The following is a 14079-nucleotide window of genomic DNA, read 5'->3' as shown; positions in this document are numbered from 1 at the left end:
TGATCTAAGGGCTGGACTGCCAGTTTGCTGGTTCACACCACTGTCCAGTAGGTGGTGGTATCCAGGTTAAAGCAATCCTTAAACAAGAAGAATAAGAAAATATGTAACAATCTGATTCATCGGAACATGTGGTTAAGCCAAGTTAGCCAGAGCTGTAAACAAAAGTGAGTACAACACAAGATTTCAGTCAACTTTCGAGCGGCTCTATTGCTGTTTTTGATATTACAGGTTAAGGCCTGTCAGACCAAACAGCTGAAGGTTAAAAAAATGAGTTCTATTAAATTAACATGTAAAACCCTTAATCTGCAAAGTTTTCCCAGAATGCCTTATGGTATTACACACTTTTGCAGCATGAGTGAAGTTACTGACTCTGATGAGTCCTGCTATGGGGACCAAATTGAACATATTGACAGAAATGTGCCAGTCTCTGTGGAAGTGTACTTTCTGGATCAAATTCACCTTTCAGTCTTTCACTCTGAGACTCAGCAGTTAAAGGTTGTTGAAAAAATAACACTTGTGTCAACTTAAAAATCTAAATTGGCTATTTCGGCTTTTTTGTAATTTATTAAACACATTTTAATTCTTAAGCATTTTTTGTCATTTTACAATCATCCCTTAATCTGCAGTGTTTTCCCAGAATGCCCTAAGGCATTAGACACTTTTGCACCATGAATGAAGTTACACACTCAGTCAGAGAAGTCTCACCTGTGGGAAACACACCTGCATACAATAGATGGTGTACTCAACCTGATTTACTTGAGTTTGTGAGTATGGCTAAGTCTCTGCTACATGTCCTGGATTTTACGTGATATTTCCAAATAGCATAAAACTGTTTATATGTCATATTGTTCTTCATTAAATTTATCAGGTGTTAATTACAAAGAATCCTGTTACTTAAACAAGTACAAGTGCACACTAAAAAATGCTTTTGTAAATACAACACACTGAGTTTACTAAGGTCAAAAAGTTATTTTACATCTGTTTTTTTTTTTCAATGCCATCAGTTTGCATTAATTTTTAAAGTAAGGTTTACTGGATGGGCTTTACAATGTAACTTTTCCACCACTGGGTAATCTGAGAAGAGACTACGATATTGTACAAGGTCACTGCAACCTGACAATGTGTAAACTCGCAGTGACATCTGACCTTCAAAATCTGATCAATTCATCCACAAATCCACAAGCAAGTTTCTGCAAATTTTCTCAGAAATTCCTCTACATCAGTGATATTCAACATGAGGCTCTTTTGTGATAATTTATGGCTCTGTTATATCTTAATCTTAAATATTATTCCCCCAGAAAACCTTAATTAAGGGGAACTTTTTTCCCTTTTTACCATTTTTTTTTTTGCCACTTTTCACCCATTTAAGCTATCTTTTTGTCCTTAAATACCACGTTTCCTTTTTGTCCCCATTTTTGCCTCTTCTTTTTGCCACTTTTTCACCATTTGTTGCCACTTTTCACCCATTTAAGCTACCTTTTTGTCCTTAAATACCACGTTTCCCCATTTTGCCTCTTCTTTTTGCCACTTTTTCACCATTTGTTGCCACTTTTCACCCATTTAAACTACCTATTGCTTTTCAATACCCCTTCTTTTCAGTTTTTTGCCCAGTTTTGAAACTTTTTGCCACTTTTATCCCATTTTTGCCCCTTTTCACAATTTTTGCCACTTTTAGCCTATTGAAGATACATTTTGCCATTAAATACCACTTCTTTCCCTTCTCCCCCACCTTTACCTCCTCTTTTTGCCACTTTTATCCCACTTTTGCCCTTTTTCACATTTTTTTTTTGCCACTTTTTGCCCATTTAAGCTACCTATTTCCATTAAATATTACTTGTTTCCTATTTTTTGCCACTCTTGAGTGCCTTTGGTCCATTTTAGTCACTTTTCATTCTTTTTTTTGCCTTGTTTTTGCCACTTTTGGACCATTCTTTGCCACCTGTAACTAATTTTTTGTAACTTCTCACTCATTTTTGCTATTTTATGATTCTTTTCCACTTTTCTCCCCATTTTCGCCCATTTCCATCCATTTTTGCTGCTTTTTGCCATCTTCAACTTATTTTTATTGCTACTTCAATCCTTTTTTGCCACTTTTCACCGCTTAGATTGTGGCTCTTGCCAAGGTATTTTTCAACACTTTGGCTCTTTGGTAAAGCAGGATGAACACTGCTCTATACATTCAATCATTGCAGGGAAGATTAAAGATCACAGTGACCTTGACTTTAACCTCCAAAATCTACAAAGCTCCTGTTTAACTGAGGACAGACAAAAGTGCAAAGATTTAAGAAATTCTTTCAGAGCATTTGTAAGATATCCTGCTCATGAGAACCGCTCTTGCTTTTGCTGCCACTGAGGCATAAAAATAAACACTTCTGGAGGCTTTGTTTGGCTTTTAAGGTGAAATTATGAACAACACAATAATCTTTTTTGTAGGTTTATAAAAACAAAAAAGGAAATACACAACATCATAAACACATACTGTTTATCTGATGTGACATAATGGACAAGTGACGCTTTGCAACACATATTTTCAAGTACTTAAAGATGCAAGAAGAAGAAGAGGAGAGGGAAAACAACAGCACTTGGATCCTGTGTTGAGTATCATATGGCACAGAGTCTTTAAAATCAATGAAGGAATAACAAGAAAAGTTCTGATAAGTACATTATAAACAGTTTGCTACAAAAGCTTGTACTAACAAAGACCACAGAAACCTGAGAGATGTCGTAGGTAGAGCAAGGCAGAGTCTATTACTGGGAGTATTCAACTAAAAAGCGCTGCTGTGTTTAAGTATTAAAAAGCAGAATGAATCCACGTCCCCGTCCACCATTATCTTCACATTTCTAGCTTAATGTATATGATTTCCTTAAAATATTAAAGTTTCTACAAAATGTACATTCTGTTGCTGATTTTCATGGTTAAACCCATAAAACTGTACAAATCTGTTTTCATTCCTAACAGTGATCTGAACGGTCAGAAGAGACAACACTGAGGCGGTCGTGGGCAGGCGGGCTGGCAGACCGGCAAGCTTTGAGGCCGTGTCCACAGAGTGCTTTTATCAGCTGAGAGCTTCTTACAATTCTAGTCAATGAAGAGATGGTAAACGTTGCAGCATGCATCCCCAAGAGTCTGTTCAAGGCTCTTTTTTAGAGCTCTTTACCTTTTTGTGCAGAGGTTTTCTATACTTCTGGTTCAAAGTTTCTGAAGTTTTACAGACATACAGTAGCATCTGTAGCTTCTTTTAAAACCACAAAGCAAAGTGCAACAGAGCAAGATGACTGCCCTGGCTCTGATCATCTATGCTTAGTAGTGTCTGAAGTCTTACCTTTCACACACTGTCTAGCTTGCAAAACTAGTTGTTTTTGTGTGCAAAAGCTCAGTACAATAAAATGAAGTTCTAGTCCCAAATTGTTGACCATTAATATTTTTTTGCAGGTTTCACAGTTGGCAGGAGTTTGCTTCCAATTTTGGAAAGACACATGACTCTCCTGCCTGCTTGTCTTAAAAATAGATGCATTTTTCGACAATGCAAATTCAAACAAGTGTGATTATCATGGTTCAATTTCAAAAACATCTACATTTGTTTCAGCCAAATTCACCTGATTTATCATACATATAAAACTAAGGCTTGCTTTGCCTATGAGAAGCAGAAATGTTTTTACAAGGTTAGCTCATCTTTCCATCCATCCATTATCCATATTGATGATCTCGACAGAGGGGAATGGAGTCAATACCAGTTGTAATTGGGTGAGAGGCTGAGTACTCCCTGGACTAATCTATAGAGACCAACAGTCAGGCTCACACACACCTACAGGCAATTTAGAGTCCCCAATCAGCCAAATGAGCATGTCTTTGGTGTGTGGGAGGAAGCCTGAGTACTTAGAAAACCAAGACACGGATTAGGAGGACATGAAACTCCACAGAGTTGTGACCAGGGTTCAAACCAGGAACCTTCCTCCTGTGAGGCAACAGTTTGAAGCACTGAATCAGCCTGCTCTATAAACTGGTTATTATGTTTGATTTAATCAAACTTAAGATTTTTTTACCCCAATGACAGATATTTTTGCTAATTAGAGAAAGAAATAAGATATGAAGCATTTCCCACCAAATGACTGTACTTGGACATGGCCATTCCCTCGTACCTATTTTCTGTAAGTTAAAATGTTTAATTCTGCTATTTCAACTGTATTCATCAACAGTAGATTGTATAAAGATGCTCTAGTAACATCACTTGCATTTTGAAATGTTCGACTTGGAATAACTGCAGAAAAAAAACTCTTATGATGCTAAATATTTTCATGAGGCATGAGAAGCATTTGCAGGAGGGACTGGAAGTCTCTCTTGTGTGCTGATAGTGACTTTATTTTCTTTTCAGTGTTAAAAAAAAAAAAAAAAAAGATCAGCAAATACACTTTGGTGGCTCACCCAATTATAGTAATTGTGTGGGAAACACTGATGTTTACCTGGACTTTTTCAGCCAAGTGTGATGAGATGTTTTTGACTTGAAATGTGAGAAATACACTTTACTCGATCTAAATTTAATCAAATATTTTAATTTTTCTGAAAAAATACTTTCCACCTTAAATGAAAGAAAGACGGTAAAATGGAGTAGGGGACTGACAGACGGACTGGAGTGCTGGAATGTCGTGGGGAAGAGGGAGCTCAGCCAAAAAGCAAAGCTTTCAGTTTACTAGTCAATCTACATTCCTCACTGATGGTCATGACCTTTAGGTAATGGCCATGGATAATGGTCGAAGTAAGTTTCCTCTCAAGGGTATCTGGGTTCAGCCCAAGAGATAGGGGGAGGTGTTTGGACATCCAGAGGGAGATGGCATGAGAGCACTTCCCCAGGGAGAGGGATGTCTGGGACTTGCCTAGTCTGCTGCCATTGTTAAATGGTTCCTGATGAAGCTGCAGAAAGTAGATGCATGATTAAAGTTTTCTTAGTAAAAAAGATATGAGCATGAATGGAGCTATGGGATGAATTGGCAATATTCTTGAACTTTTCATGGACACCTTCTCTAGCTCTACAGCTGTGAATGCTTTTAGTCATCAGGAAACCTGAAAAGCACAACAGGCTGCATCTTTGTGTTCATGCTCACAGGGAAAACAGCCTCTGACAAAAAGATACTACAACAAATCTGCTGTACAACTGAAAGCATACCGCAGCCAAACCCTATCTTAGAAACAAACCAAATTACTCTTACTGCAGATGCTCTGCATACCTGAAAAAAAGCGCTCTGTGGATACAGGCCCTTACATGATTAAAAATATTACGTGAAACCCAAACAAAGAAAGCCCTTAGAAATGTCTGTTTGCATGTCTTTAACAATCTGTCTGTTGAAATGGACGAGCCTGGAACTTGGGAGTATGATGAGAGCCGTGTGTGGGCTGGTGGGAGGCAACGGAGCGTCCACTAAGACACAGTACTAAAACAACGTGCCACACAGCAGAGCATGATCCTGCAGGACACTGGTGGAGAATGTGAGCTTCAGTTAAAATGTCATGATTCAAGCGAATGAAAGCGTCTGTCGGATGCACCCACACTTGAGGCGTGCTTGAAGAGTGAAAACAGCTAAACAGAGAGAGCATCCAGATTCTCTTGGGGAAGAACATCTGACGGATTTGTCTTTTTCAGTATACCAACCATTCCTTGATAAGTGGAAATTGGACAATAATAAAAACATTATATAAGAAGAAACATTCTCCATCTTTGGGGGATCCAAAACCAGGATCAAGATTTCATCTCCGTAAAAAAAAAAGCGTGTCCACGTGTGCTATGCAATGTAAACACTGCAGGGATTCTTTCCTTTGGGATTTCAGAGAGTGTTTCACTGATGAGGGGATGAGGTAATGTGTCAGCACTGCACGGCACACTTTCTCCGCTCTGGAAGTCAGGAGGAAGTTGTAACATCAGTCAGAGTTAACATGTGGCCCCTGTGGCCCCATGAGTCCGGCTCTGTCGAGGTTTATTGCTCATGGGTCTGAACGGGACAGGAACACACGGGCTGCTCTTACAGTTTGCCTTGTTTAAGTCGATCTATGTGATGGCAGAGCTTCAGTGCTGGCCCCAGTTTCAGACCCATGTACTTCATGATCATGTCGCTCCGCAGCAGCATCAGAGCTTTCCCATCGATCTCCTGCAGGGACGACAAATCAACATGTACAGTGTGTAAATTTTACCCCTCTTAATCAAAATGACAACAAAAGATGGCATAGATAGCAGCAGTGAGTGATTACCTACAACTCCACTACAAAACCCTCAATGAAAACCAGCTCCAAATGGACCACTGTCTAGATAACCACACAGCTGAGGGCAGAGAATGATCACGGCCCACCATCAGTAAGCAGCATAAACATAATAATGTGTTTAAATTATCATGCAGATGATATTTTTTCTTTGATTTTCCTAGTCAATGCAAATGACAGTCAGTACAATTTTCAAGTCATCAGCCGTTAGAGCATTATCCAATTTTTATTGCACAAATCTCACAATAACTTTTTTTTTTTCAAAAAAAAACCCCCAAAAAACTCAAAATGCACTGCTCTACATTATTATGCACAGCAGAGTTACAAAACATTTTAAAGGTTGTAAAGAACTGAAAATAACTATTTGTTGAATTTGCAGCATTAGGAGGTCATATTTACTGAAATCAAGGCTATTTCAATTAAAAACATCTTAACAGGCCAAGTTCCATGTTAACATAGGAGCCCTTCTTTGATATCACCTTCACAATTCTTGCATCCATTGAACTTGTGGGTTTTTGGCGAGTTTCAGCTTTAACTTCTTTTTTGATGTGAACTGTCTCCCACCCTCATAGATCTTTAGCTTGAAGATGCTCCAAAGGTTCTCAACAGGGTTGAGGTCAGGAGAGGATGGGGGCCACACCATGAGTTTCTCTCCTTTTATCCCCATAGCAGCCAATGACACCGAGGTATTCTTAACAGCATGAGATGGTGCATTGTCATGCATGAAAATAATTTTTCTACAGAAGGCACAGTTCTTCTTTTTGTACCATGGAAGAAAGTGGTCAGTCAGAAACTCTATATACTTTGCCTTTGCCTATACTTTCTCACACCTTTGGGGATCCTAAAAGGGCCTACCAGCTCTCTCCCCATGATTCTGGCCCAAAACATGACTTCGCCCCCTCCTTGCTGACATCACAGCCTTGTTGAGACATGGTGGCCATCCACCAACCATCCATTACTCCTCCATCTGGACCATCCAGGGTTGCACAGCACTCACCAGTAAACAAGACTGTTTGAAAATGAGTCTTCATGTATTTCTGGGCCCACTGCAACCGTTTCTGCTTGTGAGCATTGGTTAGGGGTGGCTGAATAGCAGGTTTATGAACAACTGCAAGCCTCTGGAGGATCCTACATCTTGAGATTGTGAGACTCCAGAGGCACCAGCATCTGTTTGCTGCTTTGTAATGGCATTTAGCGGCTACTCTCTTAATCTGATGAATTTGTCTGGCAGAAACCTTCCTCATTATGCCTTTATCTGCACAAACCCATCTGTGCTCTGAATCAGCCACAAATTTCTTCACAGTACGATGAGCACACTTAAGTTTTAATGAAATATCTAATGTTTTCATACCTTGTCCAAGGCATTGCATTATTTGATGCTTTTCAGCAGCAGAGATCCTTTTTCCCATATTGCTGAAACCTGTGGCCTGCTTAATAATGTGGAACATCCTTCCGGAGTAGTTTTCCTTTAATTGGGCTCACCTGGCTAACTAATGATCACAGGTGTCTGAGATTGATTTCAGTGATCCAAAGAGCCCTGAGACACAATACCATCCATGAGTTTAACTGAAGAACAAAAAATCGAATGTGTATAACACTAAAATCCAATTTGCATAATAATTTGGAACATGGTGTAGTGTCTACATTTAATAACCAAAGTTCATTGTTGAAACTTTACTGAAGCTGGGTAGCTTTGTTACAACGTAGCTCCTATAAAATGCTTTAATTGTATGACACAACAAACACTCCTCATCTGGATGAAACAGGAAAAAGAATTCTGTGTAACGAGTACAGATGATGTTAAGAAGAGTGCACGACAGGGCGTCTGTAACAGATTGAAAGCTATTTAGCTCATGATGTTGGATGCGGGCCTGCAAATTTCCCTCCAAACACCATAAATTTCACTTTGACTTATCCCCACAATGTTCCCAAGTCTAAAGTGAAAACAGTCTCACACATTGACTGTGGTCTTACAGAGAAAAGGCAGAGCGTAGGGCTGAAGAATTTATAAGACTGTGTCTGTGGGCACAGATGGTAAAACAATGGTATGTTAATGCCTTTAAAACTGACAAATATTCTAAAAGAATGTAAAATATGCCAACTATCTGTGCTAGAGAATTCTCCAAACAGGTGGATCTGCACTTTTAAACTTTACTCAAAGTGAGACGCAATGATTTAATTGAAGGATGGTTTAGATTATTTTCCTGCTGTGTTCAGCTTTGGTTGAAATAATGAACATTCAGACTGACAGACCTTGTGTATTCTGGCTGTTTAACACAATCTGTCTGGTACTGGTTCCATAAACGTCAGTCCTCCATACTTGGTTTCTAAAATGCACTCACATGTTTTCTGAACAGTTCAGCGTGTGGAGCTAATGCTGTTGGGTCAGCATCCCTCACAAACTGCATCACCTCCTCGATGGACCAGGACGACGGGTTCTTACTGGGTAGCTGCAGACTCTCCCGCTCAGACCCCAAAGCCTCAGGACCGGTGGTGGAGCTGGCTGCTGACAGAGCCGAAAAATGTTAGAGGTGATTACTGTCTCAAAAAGAACTTCCTTGAAGAGAGACTTATGGATCTTTACATTTGATGCCCTGGCTTATCCAGGCCTCAATGAGGAGACTGATTTCAAACTATTTCTACAGATTAACTTATAGACTTATAACTTATAAAGCAAGATAAAATAGATGTAATTAGATCATTTATATATTATTTTTGTAAGACATGCCCTGAGCTAATAAAGGCTTTTTAACTTAATCATTGACTCGAGTGTGTGTGCCTAAAGACAGCCCTGGTGGCTTTTCCTTTTATTTCTAAGTAAGCACTTCACTCTTCTGGAGCACCTGCAGTTTACCACACAGTAACATCTCTCCTTTTTCAGAGCTGAAAACACGTAACATGTGACACAGAGTGTATAGAAACATCTACGGAGTTACTGCACCTTCTGCTCGTCTGAGAGGCGGTGTGGAGCTCAGCTCTCCGGGGTTGGAGGAGAGGCGGCGCATGGATGTGGCGTTGCCAGTGTGGTAGAGGCTGCTGGCCTGAGAGTGGTACTCTGAGGAGCTGCGAGCTGTTTGTGGCCGGGGGGTCATGGAGTTGGAGGCGGAGTCCATGTAACGCTGCTCTTTTATGTGACCATTCTCTTCATGAGGCAGAGTCTCTGCTGGAGAGGCAAAAACACAACTCACATCATAAATAAGTAAAGGAGGATAAAGCCATTTTAACACATAAGATGAAATTAACTAGAAAAGAAGAACTATTTATAACAAAGTCAAACTTTGTTAACAATGTCCTATGCGACCTATGTTATAATTTTGATGAGAAAAAGGGGCACGAAAAGCCGCACAGACTGTTAAAAAAGGGTAATTACGACCCTTAATTACAGAGATGCTGATCTGTATGGGATTAGAATTACCTGTGGACCTCTGTGTGTGCAGAAGTATGGTCGGTAATATTCTTTGGAACTTTTAATCTGCAAATTACAGGCATTGTCGATTCATACATGATTAAAAACACAGATGTACTGTGCGATCATTACCAGAGGTCCGTAGGTAATCCTAGTCCCATGCAAATAGTGTTTAAGACTATACAAAAATAAAATCATTGATGATAAAACCTCTGATGAGAATTACGTTAAATTTTTTTTCATGGAGACAAAAACAAGAATAAAATATTAGTGCTTCATAGTTGAACGTTCAAAACCATGGTATTTCCCCAATTTTCAAAAAAAGGCAGTTTTTTCATCAGTATATTTTAAATCAGTTCAGGTACTTTTGGTGCATTAATACGAGCATTTTACATTTATATTAATTTTACAATATGGGTGATTTAATTCATTCAGTGAGAATAAACATTGTAACTGAAAGTAAAGACCAAAAAGAAGGACTTTTATTTTACAAAAACTAGAAGGACTTTTATTTGAAATGTTTGATTTTTTTTTGTCGACTAAAACTAGACTAAAACTACAGAACTACTACTTACTCCAGTGTGACTAAAACTCAAGGATATTTTATTCCAAATACTAAAGACCAATACTAAATATACAAATATAATATACAATACAAATACTAAATACTAAAGACCAAAATTTAAAATAGCTACCAGAATTACCAGTGATAAAAACATCTCCAGCGTATGTATGCGTACCTTCTGAAGGATGAGCTTCAGTACGTAGATGTTTAGGTGACAGAGGGGCTGCGTAAGGTGGGGAGACACCAGACAGACTCCGTTTACTTCCACGAGCCAGAGACGGAGCATCCAACGCCTCTTCTTTCACTAAAACACACAAATTTAAAAAAAAGTTTAGAAATACTGCATGTACACACACTATGGAATACCATAAGAACAAGGATTAATTAGAGAACCTCTTTAGCTCCAGAGCTGCAAGGATACCCCCACCCCCCCCATATTCTCTCTGCAAACATGCTAAAAATAGTTGTCTGAATTTAATGGAATTATTTTATCTGCTTTTCTTGGAGGAGGGGAGGATTACTTGAAGTTGGATTGGTGATTCTATAAATCTAAAAAAAAATTGTTTTTTCTTTCTCTATTTAAACTGACATTTAAATGTGACTTATTTTAAGGGGATATCTACTGAAGCCCCTCGCTTGTGTAAATCCTAAATGATAAAGGCTTCATGGTGTCTTTTTTTTCCCAACAGAGCAGTGATGTGTCCTGAATTCATGCTGCAGACTTTACCAGACTTGGTCCTGTCGTACGCGGTGTAGTGGCTGAACGGCTGGCTGCTGAACAAGTTGTCACACTGCAGATGACGACACATCGTCTCCAAGAACCGCAGCACGAAGGAAGCACTGGAGGCTGATGGGAGTTTGACCATGCGGACTCCACCATCTGTCCTCACTGAGGAAAGATGTATGTCTTACTGGTCAGCCATCAAGCAAGGATAGTCAGACAAAACCTGCTCCACATCTGAGCTATAAGGATGGTATTTAGTGTGAGTGTACCTCTGACCACCTCTCCTCCTCCTGAGTGGGTCTGCAGAGCGCTGAGAAGGACTTTTGGCTGGTATGCGCAGTCTATACACGACTGCACCACCTGCTGGAGCACGGCATTCACTGGACCTGGGCCAAAGTGGTCTGGCAGACGCTGCATCTGCTTCCGGTCCAGGTGGGGACCGCAGTTCCCATGCTTGTTCACATACACACAAACTGATGCAACACAAACAAGAGGCATAGTGAAACCATGAGACTATCTAATGATGGCTTAAAGTCAACTAAAAACATATAAATGGAATTTTTTGCAAGTCGTTCTCATAAAACATTACTGATGCTGTACTGGTGACGTTTTGCAGCATAATGTTAGACTCCTGGATTATTGAGCAGGTAGGCATAGGTGGAGCCAGTCTGCAGTTTGGTGATATTTTAACAACTGTAAACTGTGTGGTTTTTTTTTTAGTTTCCTAAAGGGAAAACTGCATAAACCATCCTTCTGTCTGTCAATTTCCATTTGCTCAGCAAAGTCCACAATGTGCAGTTTCAGTGCAGTGGTGTCACTCTTTTAGTACCAGCTGTTTCTACCATAGGAAGCTTATACATCTAAACTCAGCCCTTAAGATTTATTGCTAAGACTTATACAGTAGACACTAGGGCTTTAATAAATCACAGTTCAGTCATTATCAAGGTATGAGCATTCACCATAAATGCAGAGCGAAAGTTGGATGTCATCTAAATGAACATGAAAAGTTATTTTGTAAGCAAAGGTTCATCATTCCATGCACATTATAGTGTATAATGACAATGTCTTCACTCAATTTAGGAACATTTAAAAAACCTAAATATGACTTATCAGCTACTCCATAGACTAATCTGTGCCAGTCTAGTGGTGAAAAAAATGGACTTGGAGTCAAACAGCAGATAGACATAAAAACTGAGTTCTGGTGTATGCATTCTTTCATTTTTGTTCATCAGACTTTCTATCTTTATTTTACATTTGAACCATACTGTCTCATATCATGCAGGCCTAGTGAACGTTTATAATTGCAGTTTGAGAATTTAAACCCAAGATGGCTTTGGATTAAAAATACCAGAACTGAACTTAAACACAGTATATAGTCCTCACCTGTTGAAACCACAGAGTTGTGGCTGGAGGGGCTTTCTTGAGGGACCTGGATGCTGGTCAGCTGCGCTGGGCCCGGGAGGATCTTGGGCTTTCTCTGGAACATTCAAATCAATTTGATGGTTAACAAAAACTTTTAAAAAATCATCTGTAGTCTATTGAACCAGCTATGTAAGTTCTGCCTCAAACTAAAGTGTAATGTTAACACTCAGCCTTTGGTTAAACTAGCTAGATTGTTACTTAAGTTGTGTCATGGTTTGGTGACTACAGAGAAGTAAGGTTCATCTTAACTAGATGAGCAGGTAGCCTGGTGGTTATGTCCAAACACCCTTTATGCACCAAGGGTGTTGTGGCTGAACTGACTGAACAAGCTTCAAATGTGGCTGTGGCTCCTTTCCCTCATTACTAACCACTCTGTATCTCCTGTTTCTGACTCTATCCACTGTCCAATCTCAATAAAGACAAAAAACAAAAAAAATTCCCACCAGGTTGCACATGCACTCTAGTGTCGCTTCAAGCACATGTGCACATTCTGGGATCACTTCCAGCACAACCATGAAGAGGTTTTTCAGCGCATTTATCCCTCATTATGAGAAATTTATGAATGAAAACAAACTGTTGGTTTTCTGTTAAGTAAGTACGCTTGTTGAGGTCATCGGGTTTAAATACACCATATGAGGTTATGTTTTTTATATTCCTCAATTCTAAACAAGAAGCAAACAGTGGGGATGGGTGGAGCTGGCCAGCACTGCTCTGAACTCATCGTGCTGTGTTTTGTTTTGGTTGAGAGCCCCCTGGTGGTGAGGTTTGACACATTATGCATTTTAGTTGTAACTTCTGCCTATGTTGGAACTAACTGCGCTGTTGAAACACCTTCAATGCTAGTCGTGTGCCACCATCATCCTAATTTTGTAGCTAGGTTATAGCTCGGCTAAGTTTTCACTTACACAAAGCTGGAGAAACCCAGTGCTGAAGCATAAAAACTTACAGGCTGGAGATTTTGCTCACCTTGCTCCCAGGTTTGGGCCCTCTCTTCTTGTGGGTCCGGGGGACCAACTGTGTGTTTTCAGGAACAGTCCCATTCTGGGCAGCAGCGGCCTCGGCCACAGCTTTGAGCAGAGCGATGGTCTCACTCTTTGGCCGACGGCCTCTCACCCCCTTTCTGACAGGCAGGGGCGGCAGAGGGTTGGGGAGTCTGTAGGGGGACTGCATGGAGCGCCTGTTGGGCTTGGAGGGGGATGCTGGGAGGATCTGTAGATTCTTTGGCAGCGTAACTGTAATAAGAGCAGAAAACAGGGCCAATATTAAAAAAACTGAGCTACCATGAGGGGAATCCTATTAAGAAGAAACTTGACTGTATAGCTGGAACAAATGGATTCAGCTGCTACTAAAAATGACTTAGAGAGATGCAGAAACCTACAACAGAATAAAGCTGAAATAATCTCAGGTTTTATTGCTTCTTATACATTTAAAAATGATGGAAATTTGCCATTACCTGTTTTCATACCATAGCAAAGAAAAAGAAGTCCTTGATCCCAGATTTTGTTTCTAACTTTTAATATCAAAAACTTCAAGCAAACTCCTACATGCTAAGTTGCTCACAAATATGGCTTGGAATGGTTTACATATTCCCCTCTGCTTCTGGCAGCTTTTGGTTAAAAATATAACTGAAGGTCAAAAGTACAGCAGCACCTTTAAATACCACAGATCAATAAAGTCATGTAGATTAGACCGATTACAAGAACGGGTTCCTTATA

At 39.8% G+C, this 14079-nt stretch overlaps 1 protein-coding gene across 4 annotated transcripts in view; it reads right to left on the bottom strand.

Moving 5' to 3' along the window:
* Nucleotides 1-4366: 4366 nt before the first annotated feature.
* LOC121512127 (sex comb on midleg-like protein 2) overlaps nucleotides 4367-14079 on the bottom strand; it is a 32179-nt gene continuing 22466 nt past the window's right edge. For 2 of the 4 annotated variants that reach the window (XM_041791208.1, XM_041791209.1), the window contains exons 8-15: nucleotides 13331-13596; nucleotides 12326-12419; nucleotides 11212-11415; nucleotides 10946-11107; nucleotides 10394-10522; nucleotides 9189-9410; nucleotides 8590-8753; nucleotides 4367-6138 (exon numbers count right to left, since the gene is read on the bottom strand). In XM_041791208.1, the coding sequence (XP_041647142.1) occupies nucleotides 6013-6138; nucleotides 8590-8753; nucleotides 9189-9410; nucleotides 10394-10522; nucleotides 10946-11107; nucleotides 11212-11415; nucleotides 12326-12419; nucleotides 13331-13596 (1367 nt within the window). In that variant the 3' untranslated portion in view covers nucleotides 4367-6012. The remainder of the gene's footprint in view (nucleotides 6139-8589; nucleotides 8754-9188; nucleotides 9411-10393; nucleotides 10523-10945; nucleotides 11108-11211; nucleotides 11416-12325; nucleotides 12420-13330; nucleotides 13597-14079) is intronic. The other 2 variants (XM_041791210.1, XM_041791211.1) reach the window with 2 other exon arrangements.

The sequence above is a fragment of the Cheilinus undulatus genome, linkage group 7 (assembly GCF_018320785.1).
Source record: "Cheilinus undulatus linkage group 7, ASM1832078v1, whole genome shotgun sequence".
Lineage (NCBI taxonomy): Eukaryota > Metazoa > Chordata > Actinopteri > Labriformes > Labridae > Cheilinus > Cheilinus undulatus.
The sequence above is the reverse complement of the archived record's forward strand: the minus strand, read 5'-3'. Positions and strand labels throughout refer to the sequence as shown.